The sequence below is a fragment of the Oryctolagus cuniculus genome, chromosome 13, assembly GCF_964237555.1.
Source record: "Oryctolagus cuniculus chromosome 13, mOryCun1.1, whole genome shotgun sequence".
In the NCBI taxonomy this organism is placed as follows: domain Eukaryota; kingdom Metazoa; phylum Chordata; class Mammalia; order Lagomorpha; family Leporidae; genus Oryctolagus; species Oryctolagus cuniculus.
In genome coordinates, this window is record NC_091444.1 from 31,837,834 (window position 1) to 31,856,756 (window position 18,923).

General features: G+C 35.5%; 2 protein-coding genes across 4 annotated transcripts in view; one reads left to right on the plus strand and one right to left on the minus strand.

Annotated features, from left to right (window-relative positions):
* The window catches only part of GPATCH2 (G-patch domain containing 2), a 180,601-nt gene extending 163,261 nt beyond the window's left edge, over window positions 1-17,340 (minus strand). Inside the window, exons 1-6 of one of the 3 annotated variants that reach the window (XM_002717402.5) lie at window positions 17,045-17,340; window positions 16,438-16,689; window positions 8,846-9,562; window positions 4,521-4,582; window positions 567-749; window positions 20-99 (exon numbers count right to left, since the gene is read on the minus strand). In XM_002717402.5, the coding sequence (XP_002717448.1) occupies window positions 20-99; window positions 567-749; window positions 4,521-4,582; window positions 8,846-9,562; window positions 16,438-16,493 (1,098 nt within the window). In that variant the 5' untranslated portion in view covers window positions 16,494-16,689; window positions 17,045-17,340. The remainder of the gene's footprint in view (window positions 1-19; window positions 100-566; window positions 750-4,520; window positions 4,583-8,845; window positions 9,563-16,437; window positions 16,690-17,044) is intronic. The other 2 variants (XM_051821342.2, XM_070055324.1) reach the window with 2 other exon arrangements.
* SPATA17 (spermatogenesis associated 17) overlaps window positions 16,826-18,923 on the plus strand; it is a 293,216-nt gene continuing 291,118 nt past the window's right edge. The window contains exon 1 of the mRNA XM_002717401.5: window positions 16,826-16,972. Coding sequence (XP_002717447.2) covers window positions 16,905-16,972 — 68 coding nt within the window. The 5' untranslated portion in view covers window positions 16,826-16,904. The remainder of the gene's footprint in view (window positions 16,973-18,923) is intronic.

Below are 18,923 nucleotides of genomic sequence, written 5' to 3' on the forward strand. Positions count from 1 at the left end.
AACAAAAAAGCATGCCTACCGTTGAAGATGGAGTCCCTCCAGATTTTTTCATATTCTTTGAAGGCATTCCATGAAGGCGACTGAGTCTAGCCTGGAAACCTGGGAAATCAAAGTATTCAATGTAGAAGGTTCTATGATCATTGGAGCATAGAAGATTCTATCAGTAGAGAATTAAAAGTTGGTACTAGCATGGTAACAGCATGAATATTACTGAGGAAAATATAAAATTCACACCTAAAAGAATGAAGCAAATGCCTAGCAGGGTTCCAATGCAGTCATCACTTTACTTTCTAGTCTCTTAAGCCCTAGAGTAACATGTAGGTAACTTTTTTTTCTCAATTCACTTTCCTATCTTTGCAACATTTTCACAATGGGCCTAGCACAAAAGCAATTCAATATTTTCTCATCATTTGAAGGCATGATAAATATAGCTGAATTAGTGCCCACATGTTTGTGTTTAATATCCAGTTTATGTTTAATTTCCATTTTAGCCTCTCCTCTTCCAATGAACTTTCCTAGATTGACCAAAAATCCTTTGTACCCACTAATTAGACAGTGCTACTTACCTCTTCGGCTTGAATGCGACATAAGGGGGAAAGAACCAGTTAAGATACTTTCAAAGACGGGATCTGGTAAATTTTTATCTAGTTCTGCAGGATCTTCCTTTTCCCACCAGGGAATGACTCCAGTGATGCCACATGCTCCCCCTGACTCCTTTTCATAGAACCAGTCACTCTGCTCATCATCACCTGTGAAGACAGAAGGCCCCTGGACTAAAAATTCAGTCTTATCACCCAAATACACAATTAGGGCTATTATATAATAAAAAATATAAGATGGCAGTTAAATCTGGATTTCAGGTAAAAGATTAACTTTTAATGCGAGTATGTTGTCTTGTACTATATTTTTAATATAAATATATCTAAACACTGCATGGGACACATTTATACTACAAGATTATGTCTTATTTATCTACATTTCAAATTCAACTGGTGATCCTGTATTCTATCAACTATATATATATATAATATAGTATATATATAGTGTATATATGTATATATATATTTTATACATACATACACATGTATATATATACTATATATTAGAATACAGGATTGTATTCTATCAACTATATATATATAGTGTATATATGTATATATACATTTTATACATACATATATACATGTATACATATATATACACACTACATATATATGATAGAATACAAGATCACCTGTTAAACATATATATATATTATCTATAAAGAAAGCTTTTTACACTATACCACAGCTGAAATAAATGTTCTCTAATATTACAATAAGCATTGCCATCAACAAAAACACAAAATGTTATATTTTAGAACCAATTAAAATGCAAAGTTAATCCTTTGGCAATAACTATAGGGAAATCCATTTAAGGTACTACCCATTCTACATTAAAAGAAAATGTGCCTTAATCTCCTACTGGGAATTAAAAGGTATAAAACTGTGGAACCTGTTCTTTAAGGCTGATAATGGTATATAATTAGCTTAATTCCATGATTTCTATGGAGTATAAAGGGGGAAATAGTCATTAACAGATGTGAATAAATGAAATTAATCTAATTAAGTTCATTAAGAAATAGCTTTGAAAAACTTGATTTTAAATGAAAAATGACAATACACAGAGTTTATAAAGAAAATATAACAAACTATTGTAAGTGAGGTGTTTTTAAAACACAACACTATTCATTAATTTTGATTTTTGGGAACATCCATGAATAACCGTGAGACAATTTTAAAGGTCAATTTAAAATCCAGTATGAAGTGGTCTTTAGTGATTATCAATATTTTTTAAAAAAAGGAAAATAAAGAGCTGTATAAATGGAAAATAAGGCAGAAGGCTTTTCAAAATAATATACAATTAGCACTTTGAATATGATCTGAGATTCATTAAAGTCTTCCTGCTGTGATTTTTTTTAATAATTAATTTTATTTATTTGAATGGTAGAGTTACAGAGAGAGAGACAGACAGACAGAGAGAAAGGCAGAGAGAGTCTTCTAACTGCTAGTTCACTCCCTAAATGGCTGCAATAGTTAGGGCTGGGCCAGTCCGAACCCTGGAACTTAGAACTCCATCTAGGTCTCCAATGTGAGTTAAAGGGGCCCAAGCACTTGTAACATTGTCTGCTGCTTTCCCAGGCCCATTAGCAGGGAGCTAGATCAGAAGTGGAACAGCCAGCACTTAAACTGGTGCTTATATGGAATGGCAGCGTCGCAGGTAGAAGCTTCTTAACCTGTTATGCCACAGCATCAGCCCTTTTCTTTTGATTCTTAGAAGGTACCACCAATTCTGGGTTCTAAGAGAGTCATCATAGTTACCAAACACTTTTTCTCTTTAAACAAAGTTTTCTTATCTTGAAACTCTCTTACTATAATCATTTTTAAGGGCAAAGTTAAAAAAATAAAAACCTAAAGATTCAATAGAAAAAATGATTTTATGAAAAATAGTTGTATTTTAAATGAAAAGGAAATGACAAAAGCATTTAGAAAACTAGAATCAATAGCACATTTCAACTGAGGAATAAAATCTTAATTTCATAAAAAGTAGAATTCATAGAACTTAATATTAATACTTATACTGTGTTATATTTAAAGTATCACAAATCAGATTTGAGCACAAGAAAATAAAGAAAGTAACTTGAAACTGAATACCCTAGATTAAATTCCTACTGAGACATTATTAAGAAAAAAGGAAGCTATTTTACTATTGATGTGATAATTTTATTCTTTTTTAAAAGATATTTATTTATTTGAAAGGCAGAGTTACAGAGCGATAGAGGGAGAGACAGAGAGAGAAAGAGATCTTCCATCTGCTGGTTCATTCCCCAAATGGCCGCAATGGTTAGGGCTGGACCAGGCCAAAGCCAGGAGCCTGGTATTCCATCTAGGTCTCCCACATGGTGGTAGGGGCCCAACCACTTGGGCTATCTTCCACTGCTCTCTTAGGTGCTTTAGCAGGGAGCTGGATCAGAAGTGGGGCAGCCAGAACTCCAACCGATGACCACACAAGATGCTTGGTCAGAAGCAGTGGCTTAACCTACTGTGCCACAATGTAGGCCTTGTAACTTTGTTCTTAACAGAGAAATCAAACCGCTGTTCATGAAGAACTTGAATATGCAGTTAGACAAATTAAAACTCTAGTGTTTTGCAGTAATGGAGAATTTACGTCAACTCTATTAGCATAGGTTTTCTTACTTTAAAAATTGGGAATCTCACGGTTTTTAAAGAATTAAATAGGAACTTAGAGCAAGTTAAATGCAAGAAAAGCACTTGGCACTATGAAACACAGTAAGCTCACAATAAATGCTAGTACATCATTCTAAACCACTCAGTGCTTTTCAGAGATTGAGAGTTGGTCAAAAATTATTTTTTTAAAAAGTTTTTTCATTTCATGTCATTACCAGTATCAACATTTATAATATATTGGGAATAAAGGCCTTTTTTTTTATTAGAATTTAGGGATGTTATCAAAGTGGTTAAGCTTACTTAAGTATGTTGCCAGATTCTAGCATATATAAGTAAAGTCACAACTTCTAAAAGACTACAAACTTTAAAATAGTTACATACATATTTATCTACAATATGGTTTATAGATAAGCAAAAAAAGAATGATTATTTACATTACTCTCACTGGAAGAGTAAAATATTCTCAGTTTATATATTTTGTAACACAATTATACTTTAAACTATACACACAAACATACACACACACACACACACATACACACACGTATATATAGTTTATTTCCTTTGAACTTACTATTGTCCTGTAAGGTATTATTAAGAAATGAAGATAACATTTGGAATAAGTATTTATATGTATTAGCTCAATTTCATGATCTCTATAGAATATGAAAGTAAACAATCATAAGCAGATGTGAATAAATGACATTAATCCAATTAAGAATTAAACCTGTCCCTTTACTAAAATTTTCATATTTTTCATAGCTTCAAAGTTTGGCCAATTTAAGATGTGAAAATCTTCCAGGAAGTCTCAAAGATGGAAAACATCTAAGATGTAAGACATTTCTATTTCATAGTGTACAGTACTGAATTTATAAAAATCATTTAATTATAAACTGGATAGAATGAAGTAATTTCACAGCTGAATAAAAATTATAAATGACTTGCAATTGCACCTTTATGAATGCTTTAACAGTATGAAATACATTTGGAATCAGGTGGAGAATGTCTTTTGAACTTGCCCTAAGAGTCCAAATTGAAAAGACAAGTATGAAAAGCTTTCTCCAAGAGGATAATCCATATACTAGCTTTTGTAGGTAATCAATTTCTTTAAGTAAGGGAGACAGGGCATATTCCACAGCAGGTTAAAAACCAACAGTAATACCAAACTCCACTCCACTAAGTAGCATGTGTAAGCTAAACAGATTGCAGTTATTAACTTATGAAATAACCAATTTTAAGTGCAACTTAAAAACGAGAACTTTTCCCAAAGAGAGAAAAGAGGCATTTCAATACCTTGTCTTCCCTCATCATTGGTAAATAAACCAGCATCAGTGCTGCTGAGACTGCTGGAATCACTGTAATAAGGAAAAAGAAAGAAACAGATCAAAAGAACAATTGATCTCTCAGTCGTAAAATTTTAAAGAGACATGGCAGCTCAGAGATGGAACTTAAGCCTGACAAAGATCTGAAAGAAAATGATTCTTTTTAATCAAACTGCAAATATCCTGGTTCCATTAACTACAGAGCATATTATTTTTGGCACATAAAACCACAGGAATCTAATGGGACCCTGACAGTAAGCCAGATGTGACTGCAAGAGGTGCTGACACAATTGATGCATTTTATTATCTGCTTTCATCAAATGCTCACTGCTCCTCTCTTATGCCATGCAATTCAGCTTGAGCCTGAAACACCACTGCTCAATAAAATGGGAAAAGTCTCAATCAAAAACAGGCTAAGCCTTTCTTCAGCACATGAAATACAAGGGCCTGGGATGAATTACTTTTCATAACCACGTTCCCAAATATTCTAGAAACGACATTACTTAAAAATTCACAACTCTATTACTCTGAAAGGAAGAAAAAAGTTTACAACAGTGGCAATCCATTAAATCAAAGTTGAGGTCACTCTGAATACAAAAAAGATAAATATTAAGGAGGGTATGTACAAAATAACATAGGTTCTCATTACTTCCATAAATGTTTGGGAATACCATACAGTTTAATTTAACATACAAATGAAAACAATTAGCAGATATTTGACTAACACAAACAACATGACACTATTAGGTCTAGCAGAAGCAATGTTTACATGATAGTACTTAACTTGTTTACATAACAGAATACATAAGTTAAAACACCAAGAACCAGGTTATATAATGAGAGGTTTGGCTTCTGAATAAAATTAAGTGATAGTCTTCAAAAATTGTCATGAACATTCTTTTTACTGTAATTCTTAATTTTAACCAATCAGGCTATCTCCCCAAGTGATTTTTTTTTAAATTAAAATGTTTTCTATAAGCATGTAGAACTTAAACTTGGCTTACTTAGAAAAGCATATTGAAATGTCTAAAATGAGACATTTAAAATCATAGATTATATTAAATCCACATACATTTTCACAAGATATTTTAGTTTTTATTTGATTTTCTAAAAATAAATAAGTGGCAGACATTTGGAGCAGCAGTTATGACGCTTCTTGGGATGCCTGCATCCCTATAACAGAGCCTGGTCCAAGTCCTAGCTTCTCTGCTTCAGATCCAGCTTCCTGCTAATGCTATACTTTTCTGTACTATGATTTTCTAAACTGAATTTAGATTTATCCCTGTCTACTCTTCTACACAGAAGCAGATTAATCTCTTCAAAATATAATTGGTCATTTAAAAGCAATGTGATATCCTGGAATGGAAAAAGGACACTAAATAAAAGGAAAGGAAATTCTAATCAACTGTAGACTTTACCTAAAAATGTTTCCCTATTGGTTCATTGTGACAGGTGTACTAGAGTTATGTACAAAACTTATCACTGGGAAACTGTATGTAGGGTACATGGGAATATAAGCACACTGTACAAAATTTTTACAACTTTTCTATAAATTTAAAACTAATCCAAAAGAAAGAAGTTTATAATACACACACACACACACACACACACACTGTAAGAAACACAGTGTTCTATTTAGAAGTTTAAAATCCTTCCTTATTGGATTGATTTCAGGACCTTCCATAGGTAGGTTTCCATCCAAGTTCTTCCCATCTCTGATCCTTTGTTTTCTGAGAGGTATACCTGTCTCCTCTTTTCTCTCCACATGTTCTCTCTCTGAAAAACAGGAGGGGTCTTCAAAAAGTTCATGACAAATGCACATTATGATAAACTATGCATGGATTTCAAAACTTTTTACACATCAAAATAAAATTTTTTAATTCCATTTTCATGAACTTTTTGAAATACCCTTATATAAGAATATCAGAATTCCCCTGGTCTTTGTCTTGCTTTCAGGTATGTTTGCACTTACTTGCATGTATAGCCAAACATGTTTCCTATTTACATTTCACCTCACTAATACCTATTCAGTTGCTCCATGTTCATCATTAGTTCCAAATCCTAAAGGTGTTCTTAAATATTTTTCTTCCTTTACTGTCAAGGCCATAATTTATCTTCCATTTAAAGATAGACTGGAGGTCAGTGAAAGGTAAATAAAACGTTCCTGTTACCATTATGTTATCTTGATAAAATGTAAATCTAAATAGTTTTTCACTGCTAAAAGTTCTTCATTGACTTCAATCTGTTTATAGGATGAAATCCAAACTACTGAACATGTAAATAGGCCTTCAAAAAATGCTTAGTGCTCTAGTCTCAACTGCAATAATCAAATACATCTCTAATACATCACATTTGTTTCATAATCCATGTCTTCACACAAGCTGTTTCCTATACCTAGGAACACTATTCCCTCTGTCCTCTCTACTCTCCAATCTCTGAATAAGTCTTAGTTCTTACACAGCTCCTTTAAGAAGTCTTCCCTAAACACCTTCCACTCATCATAATTCATTATCATCTCTACTCTGGCTACAAGGCTGCTAAGGACAAGACTCTTAGTCCAGGAACCACCAGTGAATCATAAAGAGTAGTCAATCAAATGTTTCTTAACTCTGAGAAACACAAACACACACGCACGCACGCTATGCAGTTGTTCTTATTTATAAATCAGTTCCAATGAAATAGAGCAGTACAGATTTTTATACTAGGAAAACTTTGGAAATATTTGTAAAACAAAACAGACTTATGAAGAAAATACCTTCAGTATCAAGCATTCTTCCCATGAAAGAATTTATACATACCTCTTCAGTGACAACAGTTCATGTCTATAGATGCATTTAAAATCTGAGAGAAATATTTTTAGAATTTTTTTAACTATGAAAACATCCTCTTTGAAAAACAGTACCTGGGTTGTCATCTGCTGGGGAGCCTGATTATCCTAGTAGATACTAATATATTTTTTACAATGAAAAGAAATGAATCACGGGAGTTTCACCTCATTTCTCTTCCAGAGTAGATGTCCTCAGAAGCAGATCAATAACAGGCAGACAATAAGGGGGGGGGGGGGGGGGGGTGCGTTGCATAATCAATCCAAAAAGCAGGGGATCTAACTGTGAATAATCTAGAATTGAATATTTTATCTCCACTGCCACACTCTCCCTCCCAGCAATAGAGCAAGATAATTATTTTTAGTCAGGATATGTGGTCCTAAGTCACAATGGCCCAACAATAACATACAAATAATTTTCAGTGTATATAAAAATGATAATCTTCTTGGAAGGAAAGAACAGTATAAACTTTTCAAAGCCTTTTCAATACTTGTTTTTACTTTGTGTGAACTTTACTTCTTTGGGAAAATTACACAGATTGAAAACTGTGGCTAATTAAAGGATTATTCTATATCGTCTTCTACCAGGTCCTAATCATGTCTGAATCATATTTACAAAAAAAAGAAAAAAAATGCAATCTACATGATTAAATGATCACAACTCTCCAAATTAAAAATCAAATACTCTTTCCCAGACCATATTTGAGGTGTGTTCTTCTTGGTTCACAGCATGGTATTTGGTTTTTAAGTATACACACTAAAAAGGCTGAACTGTATCAACTCCTCCTCACTTTCTCCAAGTAAGCATTCATTCTATGTGAAAAGAAAAATAATCACTTACCTTTGATGTTGTCAAGAGTTCTTAAAATCATCACTGTGTTACACCTGCCTCCTAGAATAGATTAGACTAACTGCCAAAGGACTGTTGCTTCTTCCATTTTACTAATGACAAAACTAGGTGTTTCCAAACCATAAATTTGATTATCTAGTTCATAAGTGATCAGAATTCCCAGCAAGCTACAGATTTCGATAAACATCAACCCACATATGTTGATTGGGTATAAATTTTGATTGTCCGGAATTAGACTATCTATCAATTGAGGCACTCTAAAAAGCACCAAAGGCTAAAGCTCTTTAACAAATAAATAATAATGCATTCAATTTGAAGAGCTACAAACGCACGGTTATTCAAAAGTACATTCTTTCTCACTGAAAATTCATTTCCTTTTCTTTTCGTAGCTGAAAATTAAGTCATTATAATACAATCAAAAGACTTTTTAAATCAAATAAGCAATTTTGCTTTGTGGTAAACTTCATAAATTATAAGGAATTATAGCTATAGTTAAACAGTAATATCACTACCATTATTACAATTTATAATGATTTTAAAATAGATTTAATTAAAATTAAAACACATTCAAAGACAAACTTTGGAGACAAGTATTTTTATATTTACAGAATATAAAAGTCACCTTTCACTCATGAGCTCATCTGAGACTTTTTGTTCTTCATATTCCATTTTGTCCTTATTGGTCTGGCTTATTTCCTCATTTTCTAAAACCACTCCTTCATCTTGGTTTTTTGGTCCTTGTCTAATTATTTTCAACTTCCTTTTTTTGACTTTGTTCTTGGTGAATTCTTGATACTGGTAAGCTCTATCATTGTCCATGTCTTGATCTCTGCAACCTTCAGGGGGCTGGGTCATTGTCCGTTTGTTAGAGATGTCCTGTGGGACATCTACTGCCATGCGTTTTACCTTTCTCCTCCTGCGAAGAGTTCTGTTTCCAAGGTTGTCCACAGCAAAATCGGACTCATGCCACAGAGGTCTTTTCCCTCGAACATTATTATTTAGGTTTGATGATGGTCTGCGCTTTGCCACTAACATCTGGTCATCAGAGTCACTATGATCTTTTTTATTATTATTGTGATTATCTCTATAGTCCTTGCTCGGTTCTTCTACACTAGAATCAGAGCCTTCACTTAAACAGTGACCAGTCTCCCACGAGTGATGAACATTGTAAGACCTCCGCTTTCTACCTCTCCTTTTCCTTGCCTGGCGTTTCAGAGGGCAAGAAATACTTCGAGAATGATCTCCTGTTTCAGCAAATCCACCTCGGGCTTGCTCTGAGCTCTCCTCCAATGCTGAGACAAGATCATGAACCAGTTCTTCCATGGTTCTGCTGAAATGCCTAAATTTTTCAGAGAGAAAAACAGTGTCACTCTCAACCATATTAATCTAGTGTTCTATGGCAGATAATTCACTCTAAATTTGACTAAATTAATAGTCATTATAAAATATTTAAAAGCTACTTAATTCTCCTATCCAAACTATTGCAGTTTCAGATATTTAGATTCATTTTTTAGCCTCTTTTTGTTAACGTTCTTATACTAGACATAGTAATTCATTAAAAACAGAGTGTAATGACAATGAAAGATCCTGGTTATTTCTATATTTTACTGTGTAATTACACAAAAGTTTTCTCTTTTAAATCACTGTTCTCCAGACTTCTGTCCATTTTCTAGAGCCAATTTTCCTACAGCAAACATAGAACTTTCTCAAGCCCATCCCCACACATTAATTTCTAGGTGGAAAAAGGAAGCACGAAATGCTTTGTTCACCACATGCTCTACCCACTCACTGCCGAAAGAGGCAGACAGAAAAAGATACAGGTCCTTTCAATATTTATAATCTATGTGAAAAGAAAGTTTAACCAAATGCTAGGCATATGTTTAAGCTACATTAATCTCATAATCCAGTGAAACAAACTATCTTCATACTCAAATAGGAGCCTCTGGGCTACAGGGGCCCATCATTAATTCATTCTGAAGTATTCTTAGATCTTTCAGCTTCCCTGAGAGCAATGAACCACACTGTTAGTGAGAAAATGACCTACTAGTCAGCAAGGATAAGCACTGGCATTCTTTGGAAACTTTTATACATTATATACATTATATTAATTCTTTCCAAATCTAAAATTAGTTAGTGTAATATACAGCTGAAGCATATCATCTTATTTTTTTAAATATTGCAGGTAATTCAGATATGTACTTATGAAGAACATAGGCAATCATTTTTTCAGGTTGAGCTCTAGAGGAACCTAGGGATCAAAATATTCTGAATAGTTCTGTAGAAGCCCATTTAATTTCTTTCTTTCTTTTTTTTTTTTTTTTTTTTTTGGACAGGCAGAGTTAGATAGTGAGAGAGAGAGAGTCAGAGAGAAAGGTCTTCCTTCCATTGGTTCACCCCACAAAAAGCTGCTATGGCCGGCACACTGTGCAGATCTGAAGCCAGGAGCCAGGTGCAGGGCCCAAGCACTTGGGCCATCCTCCACTGCCCTCCTGGGCCACAGCAGAGAGCTGGACTGGAAGAGGAGCAACTGGGACTAGAACCCGGGGTGCCGGCACCGCAGGCGGAGGATTAGCCTAGTGAGCCAAGGCGCCAGCCAAAGCCCATTTAATTTCTAGAGTCTATTGCAGAACTAGGTCTACTTTACTAAAAGGGCCACAAAATAATTATCTTAGCCTCTGTAGCACATTAGGTCTCTCACAACTACTCAACTTGCCATTGTCATGCAAAACAGCCACAGCAACCCATGAGTGAATGGATATGGCTGTATTCTAATGAAATTTCACTTATAAAATCAGGTGATGGACTGGGCATTTGGTCTAAGTGGTAAAAAACCCAGTTAAGATGCCTCCGTCCTATATCCAAGTGCCTGGTTTCCATCCCTTGCTCCAGCTCCTATTTCCAGCTGGGAGCAATGACTCAGATGACTGGGTTTCTACCACCCAGATAGGAAACCAAGATTGAGTTTCTAGTTTCTTGGCCCAGAGCTGCTGTGAGCACTAGGGTAATGAACAAGCAGAGGGAACTCTCAAATAAGTAAAAAAAAAAAAAAAAAAAAAAAAAAAAAAAAAAAAAAAAAGAGAGAGAGAGAGAAAGAAAGGCAAATGGAATAAAGACATCAGTATGTACACACACACACATATAATCAAACAGGTGACAATGGCTGGCTATAGTTTGGCAACACTTGATCTATTTAGGCTCTATAGTCATGTAGCATTGAATTTCAAGCTTTTGCAAGTTCCTTATGACAACTTCCAATTTTTTTAAATTTTAATAACTCCAAAACAAACATATTTTGTAATCCAAATGGCTTTAGAACTCAGGATACACACATACAGCTTCTAATACTTGATGACTTAATATTTATATCTATGTAAAAATCCCACTTATATGTATTAAACTGTTTTGAATAGACAATGAGGTCAGAAATCCAAATCAACCTAAGGAACAGAGTGGTATGACTCATGAAACTGAACTGAGCTGAAAGAACCAAACTTGTAGTGATGAGTAAAATAAACAAACAGTTATGTAATAAGGAATTGCCTTTCAGTTTGTATTCTCAAGATCTAATCCTTGGAATTCAGAAAGTATAAACAAAAAAGTTAATATGAATAAAGATCTTAAAAAAATAATAGTGATGCAAACATACATTTTAAACAACCTCTGGAAAGCCGCTAAGATTTCTTTTCCCCTTAATAATGATTATTTATATAACTAGCTTCAGAACATTGCATTGACTTAAGAGAAATATGCATCACACAACACTTAGAAAGGCTACAACCCTGAATACATTGATATGCCAAAAAAATCTATCTTCCACTATATATATCTTAATAATTACTTGTATATTAGCCCTAAATGCAAAAAATGTTTTGCTTATTTTTATTTTAATGCTCTTTGGGAGAAATATAATATGAAATATGTATTATATCTAAATATAATGCGATACCTTGAAAAAAATTCACTTGAAGTCAGTTTCACATGGCTTCATTTTAACAAGGGTCCTTTCTCTAAACAAAGATTTTGTATCAACTCATATGAGAATAACTTACTTTTTTGAAGATAGTTTCTTAACAATGGCTAAATGACTAATTTGAAGTATGAAAACATAAAATTAAAACAGTATGTGAACACATAATTAAAACTGCAGTTTATTTTGGAAGTTACAATTTAGTGTTTTATTTTAGAAGAGAAAATCTTGTGGTCTTTACATCAGATAAAGATGAAAACATCTAATTTAATGAGTTGAAATCTGATACTTCTCAATTTTGCTTAAAAACTAATACAGTCTAATAACCAATAATACTACTAATAATGAAATAAAAATTCTTGTAGAATCTGATTACAACTGTTTCAGCCTTATTTGATTTTATATTGTTTATCTCAAGGAAAATGTTTTTAAAAATATTCTAACTAGAATTCAATTTATTCCATGTCACTCAAATAATCAATTAAAAATTTACCTCTAAAAGCTTTATTCAAAAACAAAAAAGATCCATCTCATATGGGTGCTTTTCAGAGTTCAAGTCACCTTCTCCCCTTCAGTTTCAAATAATTAGATTCTTCTGAAAGTCAATCCCAACTAAAATCCCTGTTAATACTAAAGTCGGTTAATGTCAAGTTGCTTCACTAACATCTCCCAGATAAAACTGACATCAACTGGTCTTTCAGAAATGAAGTCATTAAATGAATAAGAGATCATTCATGATCAGTAGGATGCTTTACTTCCTTTGTTTTGACAATCCTAATGAAACATCAAAAGAAGCTCATTGTATTAAAACACTTCATTTTATTTTCCTAAGGACTTTCCTACTGGAGATGAAGCCTAGAATTACATAATTTTCCACAAATCTGTCCTCATAAACATCCACAGATTTAAAGTCTGAATTAAAATAAATTCAGTGAATGTACTACATGATCAACTTGAATTTTTTTGTATTTGTATTTGTATTTCTCTTATGTTGGAATTCATAAAGAAATGTAATGTTTTGGGATCAGTTAGCATTGCATATAATGTCTAACACAATAATTCGTTAACATTACTGATGAAAGCAAACGAACCTTTTCAGTAAATGGTTATAAGGCTTGCCACCAAACCATGGTGAGAAGAGCAAAAGCTCCAATGACTGGGATTGAACTGGAGGTGCTACTGGCAGCTGCTATATTTTGCCACCTTTGTCACTGCAGGAACACCCAGGCAACTTGCTGAAAACAAAACCTTGACTGGCTTTAAAGAAAAATATTTCTACTTTCCAAATTAGTGATTAAATAAGGAAGCCCATCCTTTTGACTTTTTTGGTACTTCATTCAGTGGCTGGAAAGGTAATCAAAGCTTCTTTCCTACTTCCCTCCATTTGCTTTCAGAATGTAAGCTATTGAATAAAACATAAAGTAAAATAAAGCAGAATTGAAAACTAATGTTTAGAATCTAACAAGAAATCCATTCTAATTTTTGTCAACGTGCATATATTCAAGTGCATTCAGACAAGTTTAGGAAGTAGAATATGAGTCTTATTTATTGTTGATACATCATACCCAATAAATATTTATTGATTATAAATTATGAAATCCTAAAATGAGAACAGAGACAACTGAATATTAAAGTGCCTAGCGTATTACTTGAAACAGATGTTTATTAAAAAGTCTGTTGAGCAAGTCAATGAATTACTAAATGAATAACAAGTAACAAAAGAAAATCTGATGACTAGAAACTTGATAACCCAGATTTTAATTTTTCTGACACATTAGTAAGTCAGACATTTTAAGTTATCAGTTAGATAAATGTGAAGTTTTAGGAAAATTATCAAAGCTGGTTGAAAGGTTTCTAGTTTCACAAAATAAGAATGATAGGAACTACAACAAAGTTATGACTATCTTAGAGGTTGAAAAAGAAACCCAAGTCAAATAAGTTTGACTGTATAAAATTGAGTTCAATACCACAAAACACAAAAACCAGCTAATCGTACATCTTTTACTAAGCAGTTTTCCAGATCTATGGAAAATCAAAACAACAGAATAGGAATGAAACTGCAGAAACAAACGTCCAGAATCAACACAGTTTATTTTGATGACTTTTTTAAGACAAGCAAAATCATATAACACAATTATAGAAATACAGCTTAATAAAGAAATCACCTACATGTCCATTTGGTGCCTAAAAATTAAAAAAACAATCTCCACCTTGGAGAAAAAATTTAAAAAGTCAAACTAGAAGTCACAGATCCTAGGTTTGTTAACAAATGTGGTCATAGTTGACATATTATTTGCCATACTGTATTATGCAGACACACAGGTAGTATACCCAGATGTTTAAGAATATTCTTTAGGTATACTGGAATGCTGCAAACATGATGGTTAGGCAAGTTATTTAAACTAATTTTGCCTCTGTGTTAGCTTATCTAAAAATGCAATGAATAACATACTTACGTCAAAAGATTTACAGAAGATGATGATGTATGTAAAATCTGGCACCAAATAAGTACTCGGAGGCAACCTCAGAGACCGTAGGGTTTCATTACCAGAATGGTATTGTAAATATTTATACTCAATGATTAAAAAAGAAATTTCCATTAAGAAATTGTGAATGATTAGACAGTTGTACAGATAAATATTCATTTTGGCAAATCAGGTATGATTTTAAATATTTCATTCAAAAGCACAAAGTGTAGGTACTTGATACAGACTGGTGCCATAATACAGAACAACTTGTATGCCAACCTGTGAAAACAGTTTAGGTTCTGCAAAAGAGAACTGAAAGAGACTTGTCTAAATTATACTAAGGTAACTGATCATGATTTCGTTAGAAGGGAGAAGGTAGATGATTTAAGAGAGCCATACTTTTAAATAAAATAGCCATCTATCCTACAAATCAATATCACCATAGCAGGAGCAGACGAACCTACAGAACACATTTTGTCTCTCTCTGTTACCACAACATTGAATTTTGAAAGATTAAGAAAAGTATCCCTGAAAAGAAACTCTGGGATGATGGAAATAGCATTTATCTTGTTATGTGTGGCAGCTACCTACATACAACTGCCGAAACCAATAAAATGAAGTACTTAGCAATTGTGGATTTTATTTCATGCTAGCTACACCTTTCAAAAATGGTTCATTAAAAGTGCTTCCTATATTTCTCACTGAAAAATGTGAGATTTAAAAGTAGTATAACCAATCCTACATTCTTTATAAAAGGAACAACTTATCTGATCCATCTCAATATTTGGGTAAGATACTCCTTTAACTCCTCACTGGCAGCTGATGCAAAAGAACTTCTCTGAGATCACAGACTACTAAAATTCCCTATGTTCCATTTTCTTCAGGATCCCTTGGGAATGGATAGGCCTTTTTAAGCAGCATTTCTTTTACTTGTTGATCAACACTTTTTGTTTCAAGATATTCAGTGGGGGAATTTGCTTGTTTGTTTTACTGCTTGTCTTGTGTGTATACTTGGGAGGGAAAGGTCTTGGGAGAAAAACACAACAGACATTATAGTTTTCAACTGGAAATCCAAAAGATATCTTCTAAAATGTGTAGGGCAACTCTGAACAAGTCATTGAAGTATTCTGCACCTACCATATGCTGGTATCAGAAGGCTGTCATAAGGATACAGTGTGTGAGAGCACTTTGAGAAGTCAAAGCAGTCTCTCATCCTAAAGGGTCACTGCTGATATGATAGTACAGACAGAGTCAAATCCCAATCAAATCCTGGTGTAGTCTAAGCACACCCATATACAACTAATTTACACTATAAAGAAACGTTGAAGATGATGGAAACAGGCAGGCTACTCCCTCTTCAAAATAAATAAATAAAAAGGCAATGCCTCTTCTAGTACTAAACTTTCAGAACTCTAGATTTCTGGGATTTGGCCCTTAGTACAATCTGATAAATTTTAAAAGAGGCTTGGGGAAGAGGGTCTGGATTAGGATACATGGCTCCTGTCCCTAGTCTTGTCAACAGTCAAGAGGGAGATGAACTGCTCCTATGGTATGGAATGCTACATTCCTAAATTATCCTAAACGTCAGACAAGCAATCAGCCAGCCTTTACTGTAGTTCTTCAACGCCTCCCTCAGCCTGCGTCCTTACAAGTGAGAGCCAGGCCTCGATGTCTTCAGATCATCCATCACAACTCCCTCCCCCTTCCATTCCTGGTCCAGCGGCCTCCGGCCATTCACCCCCTTTCCTGATCTCCCATCCCCAGAGCCGCCAGCCTCACCAGCTGTTCCCGGCGGCAGGAGATCCGATCGGTTGGCGCCCGGTGGCCCCGAACATTAACGACACCCAGGAGCCTAGCCTCGAGGCTCAGGCCCGAGAACAGACTCCAACTACTACAGCACCGGCGACTTCCAAAGAGCAGTTCAGCATTTTGAGAGGAGCTTCCGGAAGCCGACTGCAGGCGGAAACCGGATGCCCGGAGCAACCATTAGGTCTTCTCCCCTCACCGTTTTCCTCTCCTTGTAATCGCTTCCTTGTAGTCACAGAAGAGAAAAAGACGAGTCAGTGAAATGTTTTGCGACCCCACAATTTCTTCATTCTCTTTTTAGTCCCCTTAAAGCCGAGACAGTGTGAAAGAAAAGAAGAGCGAACGAAAAGTCACCCCCCCGCAGGAACTGGCCTATGGTGCCGCCCAGTTGTCATGGAGACCGATAGTAACACCAGTTGTAAACCGGGGGCTGAGGCACCATGGCCACGCTAGCCCGGCTGCAAGCCCGGTCGTCGTTTTTAAGAAGTCAGTACTACTTTAGGAACCGGTAAGTCAGGAAGAGAGGGACGGCGCAAAGGGCTCCATGACTGTACCCACTTTCTCCTCAGCTGGAGCTTACTATTCAGGAATCGCCTCCGTTCCCAGCGCCCCGTTCTCCTCAGCAACTGCAAACCTAAGCAGAAGTGTAAAGAAAGTTTCACCCCGCAGAGGGACTGTACGTTGGGGTGGGCCATAGACATTCGGTTTGAGAAGATTTAAGAGAAAGCTTAGCGTAGGTTATAGTTGTAAGTTTTTTGTTTGTTTGTTTTGGTTTTTGGTTTTTGGCGTTTTTTTTTTTCCCCGCTCAGCATCACCGCTCCACCGTTTGATGAAGCTCCTGTTCCGCCTGTTGACGGCTTCCCAGCCTTTCTGGGGTCAGGGAGTCTCCCTCGCTGAGTGAGCTCTGTGTCTCTCCCATCCTTCTACTGATTTGAGCCTCTATTGTTTCATAAACGTCACTGAACTCAGTCGTCCTAGGACTCATTTGTCTTCTTAAAGCGATAAGGTCCACACCATTCTGACAAGATAATTAGTGCCTGCTTGTTAATTGATACAAGAGGGCAATGGAAGAGGCTGGCCGCCTTCTCCATTTCGCTACACAAACTCCTGAACCCTGGGCGCACTGGCTCTGTAAGCACTGCCTCGGGAATTTTTCCAACTTAAGAGCAACTGGGGAAAAAAAAAAAAAAAAAAGTGAATACCACGACGGTAGAATATAGCAACCCGGGAGGCCAACTGAAAATAATAAAACAAGATCTTGCTGAACTCTTCATATCCTAGCATTTATCTCATTGGCTGCATTATTTCCTCGTGCACATCTCTTTCCTCACTGATCACAGTTCACTTTTACATTATTTTGTGAGATTTCGATCTTTCTTAAACTAGACCAAAAAAGTCAGACTCTCCCTCTCTGCCCTCCCCCTCTCTCCCTCTCCCCCCTCCCCCTCCCCTTCCCCTTCTCTTCCCTCTCCCCCTTCCCCCTCCCCCTCCCCTCCCCCTCCCCCGCTGCAGCCATCTGCAGTGCCAGCATCCCAAATGGGCACCAGTTTGAGTCTCGGCTGCTCCACTTCCGATCCAGCTCTCTGCTGTTGCCTAGGAAATCAATAGAAGATGGCCCAAGTCCTTGGGCCCCTGCAACCGTGTGGGGGACCTGGAAGAAGCTCCTGGCTCCTGGCTTTGGAATGGCACAGCTCCAGCCATTGTGGCTGTCTGGGGGGTGAACCAACAGATGGAAGACCTCTCTTTCTCTCTCTCTCTCTCTCTCTCTCTGCCTCTCTGTGTAACTCTGACTTTCAAGTAAATAAATAAATCTTTAAAAAAACAAATTCTGCTTGTCATTAATACTGCCCCTTCTGTATCTGATGAGTTGCTCATATAATTCTGTATTTTCTCCCTACTAGAAGTGAATTTGGAGGTTTTAATTTTTACTCTGTAGAAATTAAAAGAAATTATTTGAAATTAGAAAAAAAGGTACATATATAGAATAAAAGGTATATATATAATATATAAGAATAAAAGGTATATTCCTTCTTTGGCTTAATACCCAAGTTTCAGCACTAGTCTGAGTGAGGTCAGGCCAAAACTGGAAGCTGGAAACCCAAAACTTAGTTTCCCAGGTAGTTGGCAGTGACCCAACAACTTGAACTGTCACCTGCAACCTCCCAAGATGTATATTGGCAGGAAACTGGAATGGGGAGCAGAACTGGGACATGAAACCAGGTACTCAGATATGATTTGTAAATATTCCCAGTGGTATCTTTACCAACATGCCAAATGCCCACCCCAAATTTGGGGGAAGGGTTAAAAATCAAAACTAAAGTTTATGATGGTTTAAACTAGTCCCTTTACATTCATTATTGTGTCTGCTATATAGATATTTCACATGTTATCCTAGTTTAAACTACTATTTAATTCTTATTACTCTTGTATCATGATTTCTTAAAAGTAAGCTATATTTT